Here is a 22131-nt window from a genome sequence, read left to right as displayed (position 1 = left end):
ACTTAGAAGGGCTTCTAAAATATAACAGTGTAATCTATTTGAACATCATAACCCTCCTTTTTCTCTTTAGAATATTTTGTATCCTAATTTGGAAATATTCCCAAAATGTTGATATCATTCATTGTCTTTTGGCATTTTTGAAATTTGGGACATTGGTTTGGGTGTTATTTGAAGTTTAGCAAATTTGGTATTTGGATTTTAGTAATAGTACTTTTTCATTATTTAGTTTAATTCATTAAGTATTTTTTGAACCCATAAATGTTCCAGAAATCACTTAGAAATGTAGCAGTGAACAAAATGGACCAAATTCTTTTTTTTAAGTTTATTTATTTTGAGAGAGAGAGAGAGAGAAAGAGAGAGAGAGAGAGAGAGAGGGAGGGAGAAAACACATGCACAAGTGGGGGAGGGGCAGAGAGAGAGGGAGAGAGAGAATCCCAAACAGACCTTGCACTGTCAGCTCAGAGTCCAACGCAGGGCAGGGCCCATTCCCCTGCAATGTGAGATCATGACCTGAGCTGAGATCAAGAGTCCTACGCTTAACCAACTAAGCCACCCAGGTGCCCCAAAATAGACTAAGTTCTTGACCTTCTGCATCAGAACTTTTAGGTGAGATAGACGTTATGCAAATACCTAAATGTATAATACAGTGTCAATTAGTGATAAAATTATGAAGATAAAGTGGAGTAGGTAAAGTATGTGTTGAGACTCAGGAGCTCTTGGTTGAATCAGGTCTGAATGAATTAGGGGGAGAACATAAAAATTAGGGGCAAGAATTTTCCAAGAGAGGGAATAGTAAATGCAAAGACCCTGAGATAGGAATATGTGTTATATTCAAGAAATTGTAGAAGCAGTTTATGGGTACAATGCAGTTTGCTTGACTGGTGTATGTATCTATCTAATCTATCTATTTCTTTAAAGTGGGCTTGAACTCAGCAACACTGAGATCAAGACCTGAGCTGAGATCAAGAGTCAGACACTTAACCGACTGAGTCACCCAGGAGCCCCTTGACTGATCCTTTTAATTGCTGTAACTTTAAGAAAGGCATAGGGGCGCCTCGATGGCTCCATGGGTTAAGCGCCCGACTTCAACTCAGGTCACGATCTCACGGTCCGTGAGTTCGAGCCCTGCATCGGGCTCTGGGCTGAGGGCTCAGAGCCTGGAGCCTGCTTCTGATTCTGTGTCTCCCTCTCTCTCTGCCTCTCCCCTGTTCATGCTCTGTCTCTCTCTGTCTCAAAAATAAATAAACGTAAAAAAAAAAAAAAAAAAAAAGAAAGGCATATGATTAGAGGCTAACAGAGCTCAAGTCTGTTTGTTATGAAGCCAGCTATTTTTTGAAAGAGTCACATAAAGTCTGGTGTTCTAGGCATAGGGAGCCCAGAGTATGGAGAGATCAGTTCAGTGGCTATTGGCACCTGAATAGTGGTGTCCTTCCAACTTCTATATTTTTTTCCTACCTATGTGCCTCATTAATAGTTCAATGTAAAAAATGTGAAAGATTTTCTTGTAAATATACCCAAACTTAACTCTTTCCTAACTTCTATCCCTGCTTTAGTCATTCAAAGGCTTTTTTTTTTTTTAGTATTTAAAATAAATGTTTACTTATTTTGAGAGAGAGGGAGGGGGAGCACAGGCATGAGTGGAGGAGGGGCAGAGAGAGAGGGAGAGAGAGGGAGAGAGAGAGAGAGAGAGAGAGAGAGAGAGAGAGACCCAAGCAGACTGTGCTGTCAGCTCAGAACCCAATGTGGGGCTCAGTCCCACGAACTGTGAGATCATGACCTGAGCTGAAATCAAGAGTCAGATGCTTAACCTACTGAGCCACCCAGAGGCATTTTTATGTCACATTTCTATTACCATTAGAAATGTCTCTTAGGAGGGACTCCTGGGTGGTTCAGTCAGTTAAGCATATGACTCTTGATCTCAGCTCAGGTCTTGATCTCAGGGTCATGAGTTCAAGCCCTGTGTTATGGCTCCACACTGGGTGTGGAACCTACAAAAAAGAAAGAAAGAAAGAAAGAAAGAAAGAAAGAAAGAAAGAAAGAAAGAAAAAATTTCTCTTAGGATACAGACTTCTTATCTAAAAATAGATTTTTGTAAAAATTTCATTTGTAACTTGTTTTAGAATTCAGAATATATTTTAGAATGGTAACAAGGTTATGATTAGATTCTCATTAGATCCATAAAAAGCCCATTTAACACCTGAAAATATACTTGAGGTACAGTTCTTTCTTAATAGTACTGTAAAATCCACCCACCAAATAGAACAATATATCCATGAGAAAATACATACAAAAATTCGAACCAAACACTAGTAACATAGCATGTTCTAATGCTCCATTACTTGTCTCAAATATATTCAAGTTAGATAAGCCAAATACTACCTATATTTCATACATTATGTATCTTTCTATTCTTTTCTGATATTTTTCAGGTTTGTAAAGGAGTCAAAAAGTGTTGGCTGCAGTTCTGAGCTTTGTGAGCTGCATAATTTTGGTCATATTAGATGGCCTCTTTGTCTCAATTTCCATGTAGAAAGTATGGATAATGATATTCTACCTTACAATGTTGTGGGAATTGAATAGGTTCAAGTGCTTTGAAAGTGCTTTGCAAGTTATAAAACATTGCACAGATAATTGGTATTTCTCTCTCTCTTGGTTTGATATACATAATTTCATTTAATCTCATTGCAGTATCATAATTTCTCCACCCCATTGAATCTGTCTTCATTTGGTTATGCTTTCGTAAAGCAAAAGCCCTTTTAATTTTGGATTTTAAATTGGTTATAAGGTCTTTGGAGGGTGTTCTGATTAAAATTTATTTATGTGTTCATACAGATTATTGAATAAATTTTTAACATAAGATTTTATAATTTTACAGATACTTGTTAGATTATATCAATTGATTTAACCAAAACACTCCTAGGTATTTAGAGATGACGGATGTTCTACAATAATACAAGATTATTGACACTGGCCCACAAAGAAATTTTAAAAACTCCCCCCTGAAAGCTAAACATTTCCCTACCAGTTTTTCTTTTTGCCTGCTACCCCAACCCAATTATTCCAAATTTCTACCTTGAAAACTTCTCTAGCTATATATGAGTAGGGTTACTTTGCCTCTAACCTTCCAGTTTCCTGTTACCCTTGTCATACCACAGTGGACACCTGTTGCCCTCTAACAACCATTTTGAGAGTGAAAAAAAATACTCCTTAACTGTCAGAAGTTAGATAATTTTTCAGTAGGAAAGACCAGTTTGACTTAATGTTCATTAAAGTGTAAATTTTGCTATACCTTGTTATAAATAATACTGACTTTAATTATACCCAGTATACATTACATATTTAGCATATTTGAAATCATAATATCTACTGTAAATTAGTTTCTGTTTATTATAATTACTGGAAGTAGAAAATCAGTTTAGTAAATTGACTTAAATCTATTGCCTAAGTTAGCAAAATGAATGAACTATAGTCCATTGAAAATATAATAGCTTGATGCTTTGAAAAATCAGTATCCTGTGACATATTTATGACTTGTGTGTGATCATTGTATATGCTTTCAGGTAATACTTACATATGAGTCACCTATGTTAACTTTCTGATTAAAAAAATGTCTATGATACAGATACAGTCAGCTCTATTGACTGGGTAATGCTGGCATGTGGTGGGAGAGGAATAGGTTATAAATAACTTTAAATCATGTTTCAAACAAAATGGCAGCAATGTTTAGATTATCCAGGGGCAATTAACCATGGTTACAATAGGGATCTAGATTTAGGGGTGTAGTAATTATTCAGCTACTCCACACACATAGCTGTTGTATGCTGCCTAATTGTAAGCTCAGGAGGGTGATGTGATGATAACTGCCTAGGATTCCCATTTCAATTTCTCCATCCCAGTAGCCAATCATGTATATATTGGCATGTTTTATCAGGAAGTAGGATATTAAGGATATTAAAGAAGAAACTTCTTATAGCCTAGCTATTTAAAATTTTTTTTTTCTTTACATTTATTTATTTTTGAGAAACAGAGTGAGACAGAGCGTGAGCAGGGGAGGGGCAAAGAGAGAGGGAGGGAGACACAGAATCTGAAGCAGCTCCAGGCTCTGAGCAAGCGGTCAGCACAGAGCCTGATGTGGGGCTCGAACCCACGAACTGTGAGATCATGACCTGAGCCAAAGTCGGACGCTCAACCGACTGAGCCACCCAGGAGCCCTAGCCTAGCTATTTTAATAAGTTAAAAAGATATGGTTTAAATACCAATACTACTTTAGAGTTATAGGATATTTAAAAGTTTATTAAGTGCTTTCAAATACGTTTATTTTGAACTGTTTGACCTTCCACTAGAAGTAAACTTTCAAAGGTTTGCTAAATAGCTTAACAGTGAATAGTTTTGCTTCCAAAAAAATGAAAACATTTATATATTTCAGTAATTACCAACAAGGAAAAACCATTTATATTTCGTATGTCAGTGTCTATTCAAATGCAGTGGAACCCTTGAATTAACACTCCGTCTTTTTTCCAGTTGCTAGAACCCGTCTGTCACCAGCTCTTTGAATTCTATCGCAGTGGAGAAGAGCAGTTGCTTCGATTTACACTGCAATTTCTTCCAGAATTGATTTGGTGCTACCTTGCAGTCTCAGCCAGCAGAAATGTGCATAGCAGTGGATGTATTGAAGCTCTTCTTCTAGGGGTTTACAATTTGGTTTGTATTTAATGTAGTTAACAAGTGTTTGCCAAAAGCAGATCTATAACTTTTATAGCAAACGTGAATACATAATAGCAACTACTTTTCATTTTAGTGAAGCTAGTATTTGTTTTTCATACATCAAATGACTCCTATCTCATTCTCCTAAAAATAACTTTATTGAGGTTGAAGGCTATACAGGCATACATATAAATATGTAAATATATTTTTTGGAATTGATTGAAGACTGAAAATCAGACCATTTCAGTTCTTTTATAGAGGTATCTCAAAATATCAGTGTTGAATTTTTTTTTTTTAATTTTTTTTAACGTTTATTTATTTTTGAGACAGAGAGAGAGAGACAGAGCATGAATGGGGGGGGGGGGGGGGGCAGAGAGAGAGGGAGACACAGAATCGGAAGCAGGCTCCAGGCTCTGGGCCATCAGCCCCGAGCCCGACGCAGGGCTCGAAGTCACGGACTGAGAGATCGTGACCTGAGCTGAAGTTGGACACTTAACCGACTGAGCCACCCAGGCACCCTGAATTTTTTTAAACTTAAAATCTATTGTCTATAAATTGTCTGTTAGTGACCTTCACAAAAAGCTTGGAAAAAAAGATCTAGTCTAATATGTGCCACTAATAATTTCATAAGATCTGGACTATCGCCAGAGTTCAAACCATTGATTTAACATATAGTTTGCATTACTCTTTGTTTATTAATCAATATGATATTCTACATATTTAAGATTTGTACTTTCTTAAAAAGAAATTTAAGGGCCTTTTCTTGACATATTTCATAACTATGTTAATGGATTTAGAAAATGTGACTTTTTACATGAGAAAAATCAGTGATTATTAAGACACTACATATCTCTATCTCAGCTTTCCTTAAAACTGTGTTCCTTATATCTTTCTTGTACCTTGTATCTTTCTTTACTTATATCTTACTTGTATCTTAAAAAGGAAGGTTAACTCCTGTTGTTTATAAATAATTGATCATTGATTGTCTTAGTTTATGATTTTAGTCAACTTTAAAATTCCTTTCCTCTCAGATCTTTTTTTTTTTTAGACTAACAGCTTAAAGTTAGCTCTTAAACTTATGTGTAAAAAATAAATATTTTAAGTTTTTTTTCACTTTTATAGGAAATAGTTGACAAACAGGGACATAGCAAAGTATTGAGTTTTACGATTCCGTCTTTATCCAAACCATCTGTATATCATGAAGTAAGTAATATTTTATCAAAGTAAATTTTTTAGTTCTAAGATTTGAAGGTGTTATAAATTAGGGTCTGGTTATTGAGGCAAAAAAAAAAAAAAGATTGATTTATTAGTACCTTAAAAAGTGTAAAACACCACACAAAGTATTTACTATACCCAAAGTAAAATGAGAACTCAGTATCATAAAGCTTTAAAATCTGATTACAAGAAAGCTATCAAAAATAATCATTTTGAAGTATTTTCTCTTCTGATCAATAAAACTAGTCTAATATTTTTGTGTGTGGCAGTTGTGTATTTCTGGGGTAGAATTTTTTAATTAAGTTTTTATTTTAATTCACCAGTGGTGAGGTAGACTTTTTGAAAGTAAATTATTTTATTTCCGTTTGTGGTTTGTATTTTAATTATTTGTGAAATATTTGAGCAGAAAATTTAGTATGCAGTTGGAATATTTTTAAGACATATGATGTTCGTGGCCATCATTCTTAGTGGCGCATATATTCTTAATATCACATTTTCAACAGAATGGCTTTTTTTTCTTTATTCAAATGTCTCTTCTTTAGCCTTCCAGCATTGGGTCCATGGCTCTGACTGAGAGTGCGCTATCCCAGCATGGTTTGTCGAAAGTTGTGTACAGTGGACCTCACCCCCAAAGGGAGATGCTGACAGCACAGAATAGGTATACTGTGGAGACATAACCTGCTATTCTAATCTATTTAAAAAATTATTTCAGTAGATTTATAGGTAATCTTTAATGAGTTGTATGTAACAGGTTTGTTGTTGTTGTTGTTGTTGTTGTTGTTGTTGTTTTAAATATTGGGTCATTTTGTACAAGGGGCAAACATGCTTTCCTAACTTGTTATTTTGTACTTGGATTCGGATGTCATCTGGAACACTAAAATTTTGAGATCATTTTCAGATGACTGTTACTTGGGAAGTCTTTTTTCTTTTTAGTTTTGTATTGTTACTGGTATAATTATATTGTATAAGTCTGTTCTGTAATATAGTATTTTTCCCCAATGCCTGCTAAATTATGATTGACTTCTTGGAATTCTAAAGATTTATAAATATTCTTTTGGTTTATCTTTAGGTTTGAAGTATTGACATTCCTTTTGTTATGCTACAATGCTGCCTTAACCTATATGCCCAGTGTTTCTCTTCAATCATTGTGTCAGATTTGTTCAAGGTAAATAAAAATTCAAATGTTTTTAATATTCAAATATATGAATCTAGGATTGCTAGTTTGTTACATATCTAACTTATTTTTGTTTTGTTTAATCATTTGTTTAAAACATTCGAGAGGTTAATATGAAGCTTAGCCTAGTCAACACTAGAAAGCTCCCTATAAATGAAGTTCCAAAAAACATAACGAAGAGGGTAAAGCTGAATAACATTTCAATGGAATATTTAATCAGGTATTATTCTATATAATTAAAAGGATGCAACTGTTATGACCTTTAGATTTTTGACAGGTGGCTGGTTTCTGTTTTGTTTGTTACTTTGTTTTTATTAATTTTATTGTGCTCTGATTTGGTATCAAGAAATAAGTAAGAGATACTAGTTTTTAAACTCTCCTTGTTAAAAAAAAAAAAAAAAAAAAGGTTGAGCCAAGAGGTTGCTTAAATAAATTATGACAGTCCTTAGGTAGACTATACAAGCATTTAAAAATCCCTATTTAAAGGTATTTAATGACAGTATATAGGGTATCATTCCAGCATTGACCGAATATGACCAGAATATTAATAATACTTATATCTAATTGGTAGAATCATGGTTTGTTTTCATCTTTTCTGTGTGATTTTTTTTGTCATTCTTTAAATTTTCTGTGATGAACATATTACCTTTTTAAAAAAGAAAACAAAAGAGAAAACAGAGAAAATGCCTTTGGAAATTCAAGTAATAAGGGAAAATATGGACTTAAGAAACTTGTAGAATAATTTAGATTTGGGGAACTTATTTAGAAGATATAACTTTGGGGGGGCACCTCGGTGGCTCAGTCAGTTAAGTGTCCGACTTTGGCTCAGGTCATGATCTCACAGTTTGTGAGTTTGAGCCCTGCATCAGGCTCTGTGCTGACAGCCCGGAGCCTGGAGCCTGTTTCAGATTCTGTGTCTCCTTCTCTCTCTGCCCCTCCCCTACTTGTGCTCTGTTTCTCTCTGTCTATCAAAAATAAATAAATGTATAAAAAATTTTTTTTAAATAAAAAAAAGAAGACATAACTTTGGAAAGTTAGTAAGAGGGAGGGTATATAGAGCAATACTTAAAAATCAAAACAAAACAAAACAAAAAAACCCAAAAAAGCATAAATTGATACTGAATAGGATAGGAAATAGGGATAGGACCAGAATAGGATAGGACCAGAGGGAGAAAGGAAGTAACAAGGCATGGAACTTATTAGAGAAGATAGAGAAGTGGAGAATCTTTCAGATAATTCCTGGATTGGAATTTGGTTATGTTTCCCAGACCTTAGAAGATGGCACCAATGTGCCGTCCCTCCCATTTACTGAGGCTTTCTAATGTTTCTTATTTTAAATCCTTTAAAGAGAGAGGTATATAGAGTTTTGAATTTCACAGATCTGTAAAATTTCAAAAAGTTAGAGTGGGTGGGATATCTGTATAGCATTGCCAACTTTTTATTTTGCCAAGTCATTATCTTATGAATTTCTACCATTCTAATAATGTTTTGTTAACATTATTTAACAAAAAGGAGACGATTTGAACATCAAAAGAAGTGGGGAGAGTGGAAGTGAGGGACAACAATTTATAAATTAAACATAGGATGTTTAGCTTTTCTTGTTTCTCATTTCACTATGATCCAGTGAGAACTTTGTAATGGACTAAAATGAATGTGAGGACCAGCCCTTCAGAAACATTTATTTAAGGGGTAACTTGATGTAGTAACTTTTACCTGTAGAACTTAAAACACACTATAAAGCCCAAGTATACTCTAAAGCAGTGTCTTAGATGGTAGGACCCAGGAATAATGTTCTAATACATTTGAAGCTCTAATATTCAAATACAGACAGATAATACAACCTCCTAAATAAGAATGACTATTGATGTTTTCTTGAAACCACTGATGGAAATGTCAGGAAAGAACATATATCACTGGTTTCTGTCCTGTGTGACTCCTATGGACTGCCCTATAATATAATTACTTTCACATTTTTGATAGAAAATTGCTAAGATACCAATTTTAACTAACCAGGGAACTGCGTAATCCTTCAAAAGCACAAGTAATATCTGGTTTTAAAAACAAGGAGAAATACAGATTAAAAACTAGGTGTAGGATTTTGGCCAAGATTTTAGTAGAGACACATTAGATTAATTCTATGCCACCAAAGAAAAATTGAAAAAAGGAAATCTTTGTACGAATGTTCACCAGCTGGAAGAGAATGAGGGAAGAAGGAGATCTAAGTAATTCAAAAGACTTAAGCTATTTAAGTAATGCTAACTCTTAAGCCACAGAAGATATATAAGAGGAACTCTATCAAATTTGTCATACATGTCTTTTTTAGTTTGCTTTTGTTTTTTTAGATTCCCTATTCCTGTGTTCTCAATGGTTTAAAATCTAGTTATTAATTTCTCTTAACTCCTGACTTCCTGAATCGTTTATCAAATATTCTGATAAGATATTTTGTACATTTTTAAGACTAATAGAAAAGAATTAGAAAACACTTGTATCCGATCAAGCAAAGCCTAGTCCATGTCTATGGAAAGAAAATTGATTACAGCACTGTGATGGCAAGTAAGTTATAAATGGTTATGATAGTGAAAGAACAGGAGCTTCCTGATGATATTGGTCCTAGTATCACACTACGGCTAATCCAGCCCTTTTGGCCACGTGGCAGTTGTTTTAGATTGCTACTCAGTTTGTTGATGATAACTATGCCAAAATGATTGTGTTATCTAGGAGGAAGGATACAACCAGAAAAATTTCATAGAACATTTGAGCTAGATTCAGTGACAAATGTATCCCATTCTTTCCTTAACCTTCTGATTGTAATGAATTATGGAAGTAATTAAAACAATCTTGGTTGCTTCCCACCCTCCACCCATACATACATATCCCTTCTAGGGCCACCACTGGTTGAGTGTCCAACTCTTGATTTTGGCTCAGGTAATGATCCTAGGGTCGTGGGATCAAGCCCTTGCTGGATTCCAAGCTCAGTGTGGCGCCTGCTTGAGTTTCTCTCTCTCTCTCTCTCTCTCTCTCTCTCTCTCTCTCTCTGTCTCCTTTAGCCCCTCTCTCTCACTCGTGCTTTCTCTCTAAAAAAAAAAAACAACACCGTAATAATAATTAAAAAAAAAAAGAAAATTTGCAAATCCATTCTACTCAGCAAAAATGTTTGGTTGCTATAAGCTTTGCTTTCCTGGTTCAGACTTAAGGCCAACTTGATAGCCTGTATTTTCCTCCTGTGCAGTGTGTATGGACTACTTGAAGAAGAGACCTGAAAAGAGGCAAGAACTAGACTGAATGAGTTTTAGTCAAATTTTTATTTTCACTAATACTAAACATTATATATGGCCCTCCTAAAAGGACTATAATCACCAATACTGCAAATGAGTTTTGTTAGTATATACCCAAATCCTCTAAATTGTGGGAAATAAGTTTCTTTTTTTACTGTTGACATCTCTTATAATATAAGGCTGTTTAACAGATGGCTTATCTTGCTTTTGGTGTGGAATATAAATATTAAAGATGAAACTACTAAGCTAGTAAGTTAAATTATTTCTCATTGTCTAAGGGACTCTTAATTTTGTTCACATGGTGAATCACTTGGATATGTACTGCTATGGATTCTTGATCAGTGTATTTGTTCTTGTGTATCTGTAGTAAAACCCTGCCCCTCTCTGCACTTCTACATCAGCTTTCCTGACCACCTAAACAGATTTCTTCTTGTTTTTTGTGAGGGATACCCTTAGTGCAATTAAGCCATTCTGTGGATTAATTCTCCTGACTGATAAAATTATATGTGTATATCCTATATTACATACAACAAACCACTTAATATATGTTTTTACATATATCACTTAACATGTGTATGCCACTTTGTCATCATCCAATAAATGACAGCTATTATATATTGTACACTAATGCTGAACACACATGCTTACTGTGGATGCATAGCATCTTTTTTTTTCTTGCCTGTTTGCTATTACTGACATTTAGAGAGCATGTCTTATACTAAATCATGCCTTGTTGAAAGAACCTACAGTTGACTTTTCATTGCTTCTTATTTGTGAACCTTTTTTTTAACTTATCTAAATCTTCTCCATCCTTTACATCCCAATTAAAATACATCTCCTCCAACTTGAGAACAATTTTCGTATGTGCTGTTCTCTTGAGGGAAGTGATAGAAGATTTAGACTTTATTAAGCTCCTAATTTCAAAAAGCAGAAGCATGAGAACAGAAAAGTGCTCATTACTGGATAGGCAGTTCTTATTTCCCTTTTTCTGTTTGCCTGGCCTTTTCATCTCCCCTTTCCTCACTTGAAAAGCAGAGCAGAAAAGGAACAGGATTTGAAATTAGTTTGTTTTATTTTATAGTCTATACTTTTACCCAGATGGATAGGAAGTAGAACTGGACCAAATTTAGTAGAACTGGACCAAATTTTAAATATTTCTCAAATTAAAAGTTAGAAAAACATTTTTTCCCTTTTTCTACCTAGATTTTACTTACTAGTCTGATGATCTGGCAGTAGCTAATCTATGTTCTTTTCTCCTTTAGGTTCTGGTATATTCATGAATCAATACTCTCTGCAGTTAGCCTTATTGTAATTGTGCCTTCTAATTATTTTGTGGTAACTCAAAATATATTGACAACACTCTCAAAAGTTTACTTTTGGCTAGGAATGAGACAGCCCAACAAAGAATGAGAATCATGGCAAGAGTTTTCCTCACTTAAAAAATGATACTTAGAACTCCCAGAGATGTATTTACAAAATATGCCTCCCCAAAGTATTTTTGTTTTAATGTGGTTTATGACTTGGGGAGATACCTATATGTGACCAAAGAGTAAATTTAATACAGAAATAGGAGTAATATCACCCAGCTGCTCTTTTGTAGGGCTGGGTGCCTATGTTTTGAATTTGTAAAATTCAGAGAAACTTCAGGATACTTCTTTGATGAAGAGTCAGGCATTCATGTGGCATTGATCATTTTTATTTTGTTCTGCATTTTATTTAAATTCAATGAGGGATCTCTGAGAAAAGAATATCCTTAAATAGAGAGATCTGAGACCTGAAAAGTAAGTCAGAGAATTCTTGATTATTAAAAGGAATGATGAAAAGAAGGTAAAGAGATGCTCTTTATCAGTTAATGATGCAGGTGGATAGGATTAGATGATTTTGGGTCTTGGCTCAAATGTCACTTTCTTGGAGAGGCCTTCCATGACCATTGTTCTTTTTTTTTTTTTTTAATTTAAATTTTTTAAATTTACATACAAATTAATTAGCATATAGTGCAACAATGATTTCAGGAGTAGATTCCTTAATGCCCCTTACCCATTTAGCCCATCCCCCCTCCCACAACCCCTCCAGCAACCCTCTGTTTGTTCTCTATATTTAAGAGTCTCTTATGTTTTGTCCCCCTCCCTGTTTTTATATCATTTCTGCTTCCCTTGTCTTAGGTTCATCTGTTTTGTCTCTTAAAGTCCTAATATGAGTGAAGTCATATGATATTTGTCTTTCTCTGACTGACTAATTTCGCTTAGCATAATACCCTCCAGTTCCATCCACGTAGTTGCAAATGTCAAGATTTCATTCTTTTTGATTGCCGAATGATACTCCATCGTATATATATACCACATCTTCTTTATCCATTCATCCATCGATGGACATTTGGGCTCTTTCCATACTTTGGTTATTGTTGATAGTGCTGCTATAAACATTGGGGTGCATGTGTCCCTTCAAAACAGCATCCCTGTGTTCCTTGGATCAATACCTAGTAGTGCAATTGCTGGGTTGTAGGGTAGTTCTATTTTTAGTTTTTTGAGGAACCTCAATACTGTTTTCCAGAGTGGCTGCACCAGCTTGTGTTCCCACCAGCAATGCAAAAGAGATCCTTTTTCTCCACATCCTTGCCAACATCTGTTGTTGTCTGAGTTGTTAATGTTAGCCATCCTGACTTGTGTGAGGTGGTATCTCATTGCAGTTTTGATTTGTATTTCCCTGATGATGAGTGATGTTGAGCATTTTTTTCATGTGCCAGTTGGCTATCTGGATGTCTTCTTTGGAGAAGTGTCTATTCATGTCTTTTGCCCATTTCTTCACAGAATTATTTGTTTTTTGGGTGTTGAGTCTAATACGTTCTTTATAGATTTTGGATACTAACCCTTTATCTGATATGTCATTTGCAAATATCTTCTCCCATTCCATCGGTTGTCTTTTAGTTTTGCTGATTGTTTCCTTAGCTGTGCAGAAGCTTTTTATTTTGATGAGGTCCCAGTAGTTCATTTTTGCTTTTGTTTCCGTTGCCTCCAGATACGTGTTGAGTAAGAAGTTGCTGTGGCCAAGATCAGAGGTTTTTGCCTGCTTTCTCTTCGGATTTTGATGGCTTCCTGTCTTACATTTAGGACTTTCATCCATTTTGAGTTTATTTTTGTGTGTGGTGTAAGAAAGTGGTCCAGGTTCATTCTTCTGCATGTCGCTGTCCAGTTTTCCCAGCACCACTTGCTGAAGAGACTGTCTTTATTCCATTGGATATTCTTTCCTGCTTGGCCAAAAATGAGTTGGCCATACGTTTGTGGGCCCATTTTTGGGTTCTCTATTCTGTTCCATTGATCTGAGTGTCTGTTTTTGTGCCAGTACCATACTGTCTTGAGGATTACAGCTTTGTGGTACAGCTTGAAGCCCGGGATTGTGATGGCTCCTGCTTTGGTTTTCTCTTTCAAGATTGCTTTGGCTATTCGGGGTCTTTTCTGGTTCCATACAAATTTTAGGATTATTTGTTCTAACTCTGTGAAGAATGTTGTGTTATTTTGATAGGGATTGCATTGAATATGTAGATTGCTTTGGGTAGTATCGACATTTTAACAATATTGTTCTTCCTATCCAGGAGCATGGAATCTTTTTCCATTTTTTTGTGTCCCTTTCAATTTCTTTCATAAGCTTTCTATAGTTTTCAGTGTATAGATTTTTCACCTCTTTGGTTAGATTTATTCCTAGGTATTTTATGGTTTTTGGTGCAACTGTAAATGGGATCGATTCCTTGATTTCTCTTTCTGTCGCTTCATTGTTGGTGTATAGGAATGCAACCGATTTCTGTGCATTGATTTTATATCCTGCCACTTTGCTGAATTGATGAATCAGTTCTAGCAGTTTTTTGGTGGCATCTTTTGGGTTTTCCATATAGAGTATCATGTCATCTGCGAAGAGTGAAAATTTGACTTCCTCCTGGCCAATTTGGATGCCTTTTATTTCTTTGTGTTGTGTGACTGCAGAGGTTAAGACCTCCAATACTATGTTGAATAACAGTGGTGAGAGTGGACATCCCTATCTTGTTCCCGACCTTAGGGGGAAAGCTCTCAGTTTTCCCCCATTGAGGATAATATTAGCATTGGGTCGTTCATATATGGCTTTTATGATCTTGAGGTATGCTCCTTTTATCCCTACTTTCTTGAGGGTTTTTATCAAGAAAGGTTGCTGTATTTTGTCAAATGCTTTCTCTTCATCTGTTGAGAGGATCATATGGTTCTTGTCCTTTCTTTTATTGACGTGATGAATCATATTGATTGTTTTGTGGATATTGAACCAGCCCTGCATCCCAGGTATAAATCCCACTTGGTTGTGGTGAATAATTGTTTTAATGTATCGTTGGATCTGGTTGGCTAATATCTTGTTGAGGATTTTTGCATCCATGTTCATCAGGGAAATTGGTCTATAGTTCTCCTTTTTAGTGGGGTCTCTGTCTGGTTTTGGAATCCATGACCATTGTTCTCAAATAACACCTTCCTTACTGAGTTTATGTTCTTTTAGCACTTATAACACTGTAACCACCTTGTTTGTTCATTTGATACATAGTCTGTCATCTGCTGGAACTTCATGAGCTCAAGAACTTTGTTTTGTTCACTGCTGTCAGAGTTTAGAGAAGTGCCTGGCATACAGTAGAACGTAATAACAATTTGTTGAATGAATGAAAAATAGATGACCTCTTCCACTTCCAATTTATGATCCATTAAGTATAACTATGATTAAGTAAAATAATTCATTTTTTTAAAAATCTTACATTGATAAATGCAAAATTCCTGCAGTTAATTCCTACAAATGGGTAAAGTTTTAGTAGTTATGAGAAACTAACTGCTGCGGTCTGAGTGTTTGTATCCCCCCCCAGAATTCACATGTTGAAATCTTAACACCTAAGATGATGGTATTAGGATGGTATTAGGAGGTGCTGTCATAACCAAGAGATGCCAGAGTTCCCTCTTCCTTCTGCCATTGAGGATACAACGAAAAGTCTACAACCCTCAAGAGGGGGCTACCCAGTTTGTTGTACTGTGTTGTAGCAGCCTGAATGGACCAAGACTAATCCTTTGCATTTCTAAATAAAGGTTGTAGTTCATCCTTTAACATATGATTGTTTACTTCTGTATGGGTAGCTGATACAGAAAATCAGAGAACCTGGAATCCTATTTCCCTTGTGAATCTTACTTATGTGTTGGTGTTTGAGAGAATTGTCTCTCTAGTTCTTACCTCAAGTAAATTTAAAAGTTGATGGGGTGCCTGGGTGGCTCAGTCGGTTAAGCGTCGACTTCAGCTCAGGTCACGATCTCATGGCCCGTGAGTTCGAGCCCCGCGTCGGGCTCTGGGCTGATGGCTCAGAGCCTGGAGCCTGCTTCCAATTCTGTGTCTCCTTCTCTCTCTGCCCCTCCCACATTCATGCTCTGTCTCTCTCTGTCTCAAAAATAAATAAACGTTAAAAAAAAAAAAAGTTGTTTGACCATTCTAGATCTATGGCAAAGCTGTTTTTTAAAAAAATTGTGTATAAATAGCAATAACTTCTTTTTCTGTCTATATCTTCTATCCTGAATCCTATACTTCCTGATTCTAAACCTATATATCCAATCCTGTAGCCATCTCTATCAAGATGTCTTATAGGGGCAGCTGTGTGGCTTAGTTGGTCAAGTGTCTGACTTTGGCTCAGCTCATGATCTCATGGTTCATAAGTTCAAGATCCACATCAGGCTCTCTGCTGTCAGCACAGAGCCTGCTTCAGATCCTTTGTCCTCCCCTCCCTCTGCCTACCCTCCCCCATACCAATAACTAAACATTTAAAAAAAGATGCCTTACCTTGTAAAAGTTAGAACTCTTTTTGCTGCAACTAATTGATAATCTATATAAAACTAGATTATGCTAAAGGGAAAATTTTTTGGCTCTTTGTTCCTGGGAAGATCAGGGATGGAACTGACCTCAAGATCCACTAGATCCAGAGGCTCAAATGTTAATCTGGATATTCTCTACCATCTCTCTCTCATCTCATCTTCTTCATCTGTTAGCTTTGTATTTTCTTTGTGTAAGGCTTCTAGGTTGTAAGAACAGTGACCACAAGCAGCTGAAAGCTTACATTGTCTACCTTTAATGAACTCAGAAGAAAGAACCTCTCTCCCAGTTTTACTGTGAAAAACAAGGCAGCGAAAAGGCTTTGATGTTGTAAGCCTGAAGCTTCACAAACCCCTCTGGGGTCACATTTGGTAGTTTTATTGGAAGAGTACTATATCAGTTTAAATATTGGTTTGGCTGTTGTAACAAAGATGAATAATGGTAACTTAAATAGATATTTATTTTTCTTTCACATAAAAGTCCAAGCTGGTAGATGGTCTGGGGGTAGATTGGTTATGTTTCTAAGGTGTTCAGACAACTTCTTTCTTGAGATTCTGCCATTCCCTAGGATGTTACTCTTCTCTGTATGGTGATGGATCACTATTATTACATGTGCCTTGTATCCTGCAAGCATGGAGAAAAAGAGTGAAAGGCAACTACTTTTTAAGGGTACAATCTAGAAGTTGCACTACATTGGTTAGCAGATCATTGGCCAGAACTTGTCACATGGTCACACCTAGATGCTAGGAAGACTCGGAAATGTGATCTCTAGCAGGTGGCTATTGTTCTAGTTAAAATTGGTTGGGGAGAGTGGAGGAGAGCATACCTTATGTCATTAAAGGGAAGAAGTAAAAATAGATGTTAGGGTGTTGACCTCTTGTCACAGGTAATTTTGTTATTTTATTTATACCACAATCACATGGTTATACTTGATGATATAGAAGAAGACTAGTTCCTAAAAGTAAGAGGGTTAGAGGTGCTATTAATGGAAAACATTAGTGTCAGGGGGAGAGTTCATGGCAGACAAAAGTGACATCTATACCATATACCTACGAATCAACATATCTGATACTTAGCATCTTCCAAAACAGTATCTCTTATTTGTCCGAGTTCGTTTAATAACACTACCATCCAGCCAGCTATCCAAACTAAATGTGGGAAAATTACACACTCTTCTTGTTTCTTCAGTCTTACCCCATGATTATACTTCCTAAGTGGGACTCCAATCCCACCCTTTCACCTTCTCCCCACATTACTTCTTTACCTCAAGCCACCTTCATCTCACTCATGGGCTATTTTGACACTCTCCTCTCCAGAGGAACACTATTATCAAGACTAATCTGATCATGTCACTCTCTCGCTTCAAACAGCAAAACAAAAACCTTCAGTTGCTTTCAATTGGCTGCATGATAAAGCCTGGCAGGTTATAAGATACTCCATGATCTGACCCCTAGTTTGCATCTCTGTTACTTTTCTAGTGTCTTTCTATTCTCAATCTCATTGGTGGTGTTCTGTTTAATCCTTCTGTATTTTTGCCAATTGCTGTATTTTCACCAGGAAAATGCCACTTTTTCTTCAAGGCTCATTCTGGGAAGCCTTCTCTGACCCTCTGCTTCTTCCACTAGAGTTTACCACTCTCTCCTTTTGCCACCTTTATAACTTATTCATTGCAGATATTTGTTTACTACACAGTCTCCATGATGAGATGGTAAATCCCTGAGGGAACTACGTCTTTCATCTACATTCCTAGTGTCTGACACAATGTAAATCTTTAAAAATTATTTACTGAATGAAGAAATGCATTAATTGAAAAAACCCTATCTTTTGTGTATTGATTCTCTATTAGTTACTACTATCCCTATCATAAAGGTATATAAAGTGTAAGGAAAAAAATTTTTTCTGAGCTTGCTTCTTTAGATAGTAAGAGGAATTTCTATTCTAGTTTGGATATAAGTCTTTATGATATCAAACAAAATTTGAATTGGTTTTATTTCAAGTACAGTTAATTTTTTTCAGTTTTTATTTTAGTCATCTCAGGCTGCTTTAATAAAGTACCATATGCTAGGTGGCTTAAACAATCGATGTTTATTCCTCACACTTCTGGCTAAGAAATCTAAGGACAGGGTACCAGCAGATTTGATTTGTGGTGAAGGCCCTCTTTCTGGCTTATAGGAAACCACCTTTTCACTGTATCTTTCCATGTCAGAGAGTGGATTCTGGCCCCCTTCCTCTTTTTAATAAGGGCACTAATCCCATCAAGGAGTGTTCCCATCCTCATGACCTCATCTAAACCTAGTTATTCGCAAGGGTCCCCAAATGCCATTATATTGGGGAATTGGGGCTTCAATATATGAACTTGGGAGAGAACATAAATATTCAGTCCATAAGTATCCCTGTTCCTTTTTCACTCTTGGTTCTAAAGAGTTCTAAGATCCTTCTCAGTATTAAATGAATTTTTATTTTTACTTTAAAGTTACTTTGAATTGAAAAAAAATAAAGTTACATTGAATTAATGATATTCTCAAGGGTATATTTTTGAAATGGTCTGTGATATACTTTAGCATGTTTAAATGAAGGCTCAGATTCACTGAGTGGAGGAAATATTAAGTCCTAGGTAGTAATTGCATGTGGGAGGGGGTAAATAATGACAATCTATTGACTAGTACTATCATAAGTGAAGTTTTATTATATCAACCACAACATGTTATGAGAAAACAGCTATTTTCTAATTTTATTAAAAATAGGAACTTACTTTTGTTTGTTTTAAAAGCAGTGCGTGTTGATCATAGAAAATTTAGAAAATACATATAAAGAAGAAAATAAATCTAGAATCTCAAGGCCCAGAGACAACTCTAACTTTGTGTATGATCTTTGGGCAGTAACACACACATCATTCACCTATTTGTTTATTCCAAACATGTGTTATGTACAGTTTTTACCCCTGCCATTTAAATAAGCTTTCAAAACGTCATGTTTAATTGTTTCATAGTATTCTCTGAAGGATTTACATGATTTGTTCTCTGTGTTGGACCTTTAGGTGACTTCCTATTCACTATAGTAAATACACGTACTCCTTAAATATTCTTCATTATAATAAATACTTTAAATTTTAGCTTTGTTCATGGTAGTTTCTTTACAAAAATTAGTAAAATCTGTTGGTCTTTAGGATTCTACCTTTGATGTTATGTTTAAACTTATAAAGAATATGTAACTACTTGCTTCTGTTTTATTTCTCTTACGGTTTTTTAACATTAAAATTTTCAATCTACCTGAAATTTATTATAGTGTATTATATGGGACTTGAGTCTAATTTTAGAGTATTTTCTTGGAGCCTGCAGTTTGTGTCAAGAACTTTGTCAGGAATAGAAGATCATACCATAGATCTATTTATGATAAATAATACCAAATTTCATGTAGTAGGTTTTATGGTAACTAAAAATTATCAATTATTGGATTGATTGAAATTAGTGAAATAACTATGTAATAACGTACCTCTAGCTTTATATATTTTTTCCCCTCAGTTTCACTTACCTAAGAAAATGTTCTAGACAAATGTTCTGTTTGGATAGATTCTTTGTTTCATACCTATTAGGTTTGTTATGAGAGCGTATCTAGTACATTGTTTCCTTATAAATGTTAAAAAAAATAAACTACCTAAATTTTTACCAATTTGACAAATATATTTATTTTGTTTTTTCTAGAATCTGTGTTTGTGGCTATCCCCGACAACATGTAAGAAAATACAAAGGAATAAGTAGCAGGATACCAGTTTCTTCAGGGTTCATGGTACAAATGTTAACAGGAATTTATTTTGCTTTGTAAGTTCATTTCATATACAAAGTAAATCTTTGATCTCTCTGGAAAATCATAGTCTGTTGTGTTATTGCTTTTGTTATTTTATAGTTATTATATTAGAATCTCATTGGATAAACAATCAGCATATTTTTGTGAAAGAATATGAATCAAGATCTTGATAATAGTTTTATTATTTAAAACATATCTCTTAATGTTCTGAAGAATTTGTAACCAACTAAAACACTTCATCTTTCTTTAACTCAAGGACAGAATGAAAATTAGCAACACCCACATATACTCACAGTTTTTTCATTACTCTTTTTTTTTTTTTTTTGCTGTAATTTCCAAATAGCTTTTTTTTTCCCAATGAAGATCTTTTTCCATTTCCAGAAATTTTAAATCTTGAAAAACACTTAGCGCTTCTTTGATCATAGTTTATTATTAATTTACTATTAATTTCTAATATTGATGCTCAGTCTTACTTAGTGCCTTAGATACTGGTATTTGTCTTTGAACCCTATCTTCTACTATATATATTTTACTATACTTTACATTATATTCATTCAATACTTTAATTTGTCTTAGTAGATTATAAGCTTCTTGACTAAAGGCAGAATTTGTGATCTTTGGGCTAAATATGGCCTGCTGCCTGTTTCCTTATTATTAAAACACATTTACATCTGTTTGTTTACATATTGCCTATGGCTGCTTTTGAGCTACAGTGACAGAGTTGAGTAGTTGCAATAGAGATTGTATGGCCCACAAGCCTAAAATATTTATTATCTAGCCCTTTAAGAAAAAGTTTATCAACCCCTGCATTAGACAATTAATATTGTCCCACAGCTCGTGGATGCTCTGATCTATTTTTTTTTTTTTTTTCGCTCTGATCTATTTTATTTTCTCTCTTTATTGCTTTGTGTTTCAGATTTAGTAATTCCTATTGACCTATCTTCACATTCATTGATTTTTTTCTTGGTGATGTTGAGTCTATTAATGAGCCCACTGAAGGGGTTCTTCATTTCTGTTACTATTTTATTTCTAGTCTTTTCATTTGACTCTTTCTTATGGTTTCCATCTCTCTGCTTAAATCACCATCTGTTCACACATGTTTTCCGTGTAACTATTTATCATAGTTATTTTAATTTCCCTGATAACTACAGAATCTGAATCATCTTTGAATTTGGCTCTATTGTTTTTTGTCTCTTGACAGTGGGTTGTTTTCTTCTTGCTTTTTGTGTGCCTTGTAAATTTGATTAATTATCATTTTGTTCATGGATAGAACAATAGTGACTGAGGTAAATATTGTTTATGTCTAGAAATGGGCATGCCTCTTCTAGGCTTCTAGTGGAGTTATTATAGGCAGGAATGAGCTGAGGTTGGATTTTGTTGTTGCTATGGTTACCTTCATGGCACCACCTACCTCAGATTCCTCTCATGGTCCCTGGCAGTTAGGGTGTGAGCTGGATTGCTGGAGGGTTTTTCTCAATGTTCTTGCTCCATCCTCAGCTTTTAGCTTTTCCTTTGTGTGTGTCTGTACCTCGCAGACGATCTTTCTTCATGTCTTGTTCCTCCTTCAGCAATAGAGTACTGTTGCTTGTTTCTAAATGTGTACTAGTCTAGGTGGGGGGTTTGGAGGAAGTGGTGTTCTCTGTTGCCTGGTCCAGCCTCAGTTATAAGCAGGCCCTGTGTCCCTCTATCTGCGATTCAGGAAAGGAGGGTAGCTCTTCAGTGGTCCTGTCCCTCCTCCAGTGGTAAGAGACCCTAGTGGTCTCAACATAGGACAATTTCCTGATCCTTTCCCACATGTAGTTTTTCTTTTTCTTTCTCTCACTGCCACAGTCAATCTTCACCTCTGCCCTTGGGGTGAAAGGGTTTGATACTCTTTCTCCAGAGGCTTTAAAACTTTGGTTTCACTTGAGAAAAAGGTTGGCTGGGTCTTCATGCCTTTCTTGCTCAGGTGGCTCCTCTTTTCCTCTAGGCCCGAACTACCAGAGCAACTTCCTCTGGTCCCTTGCCTTGCCCCCAGTTTTTCTTATGAGTGCCTAGAGGAGGTTTGTGGTAAAGAGCTTGTGAGTGGTTATGAGCTCCCCTTGTATCTGCTCCTAGAGATTCTATACT

The 22131-nt window shown here is 35.5% G+C and overlaps 1 protein-coding gene across 3 annotated transcripts in view; it reads left to right on the top strand.

Annotated features, from left to right (window-relative positions):
- The window catches only part of HYCC1 (hyccin PI4KA lipid kinase complex subunit 1), a 139467-nt gene that overhangs the window by 61042 nt on the left and 56294 nt on the right, over nt 1-22131 (top strand). For all 3 annotated transcript variants that reach the window (XR_007460263.1, XM_049642904.1, XM_049642903.1), the window contains exons 4-8: nt 4522-4701; nt 5827-5907; nt 6462-6577; nt 6989-7084; nt 19920-20036. Coding sequence is in view for 2 of the 3 variants with exons in the window: in XM_049642904.1 (XP_049498861.1) it covers nt 4522-4701; nt 5827-5907; nt 6462-6577; nt 6989-7084; nt 19920-20036 (590 nt within the window). In the remaining variant the exon portion in view is untranslated. The remainder of the gene's footprint in view (nt 1-4521; nt 4702-5826; nt 5908-6461; nt 6578-6988; nt 7085-19919; nt 20037-22131) is intronic.

This window comes from Panthera uncia, chromosome A2 (assembly GCF_023721935.1).
Source record: "Panthera uncia isolate 11264 chromosome A2, Puncia_PCG_1.0, whole genome shotgun sequence".
Lineage (NCBI taxonomy): Eukaryota > Metazoa > Chordata > Mammalia > Carnivora > Felidae > Panthera > Panthera uncia.
The sequence above is the reverse complement of the archived record's forward strand: the minus strand, read 5'-3'. Positions and strand labels throughout refer to the sequence as shown.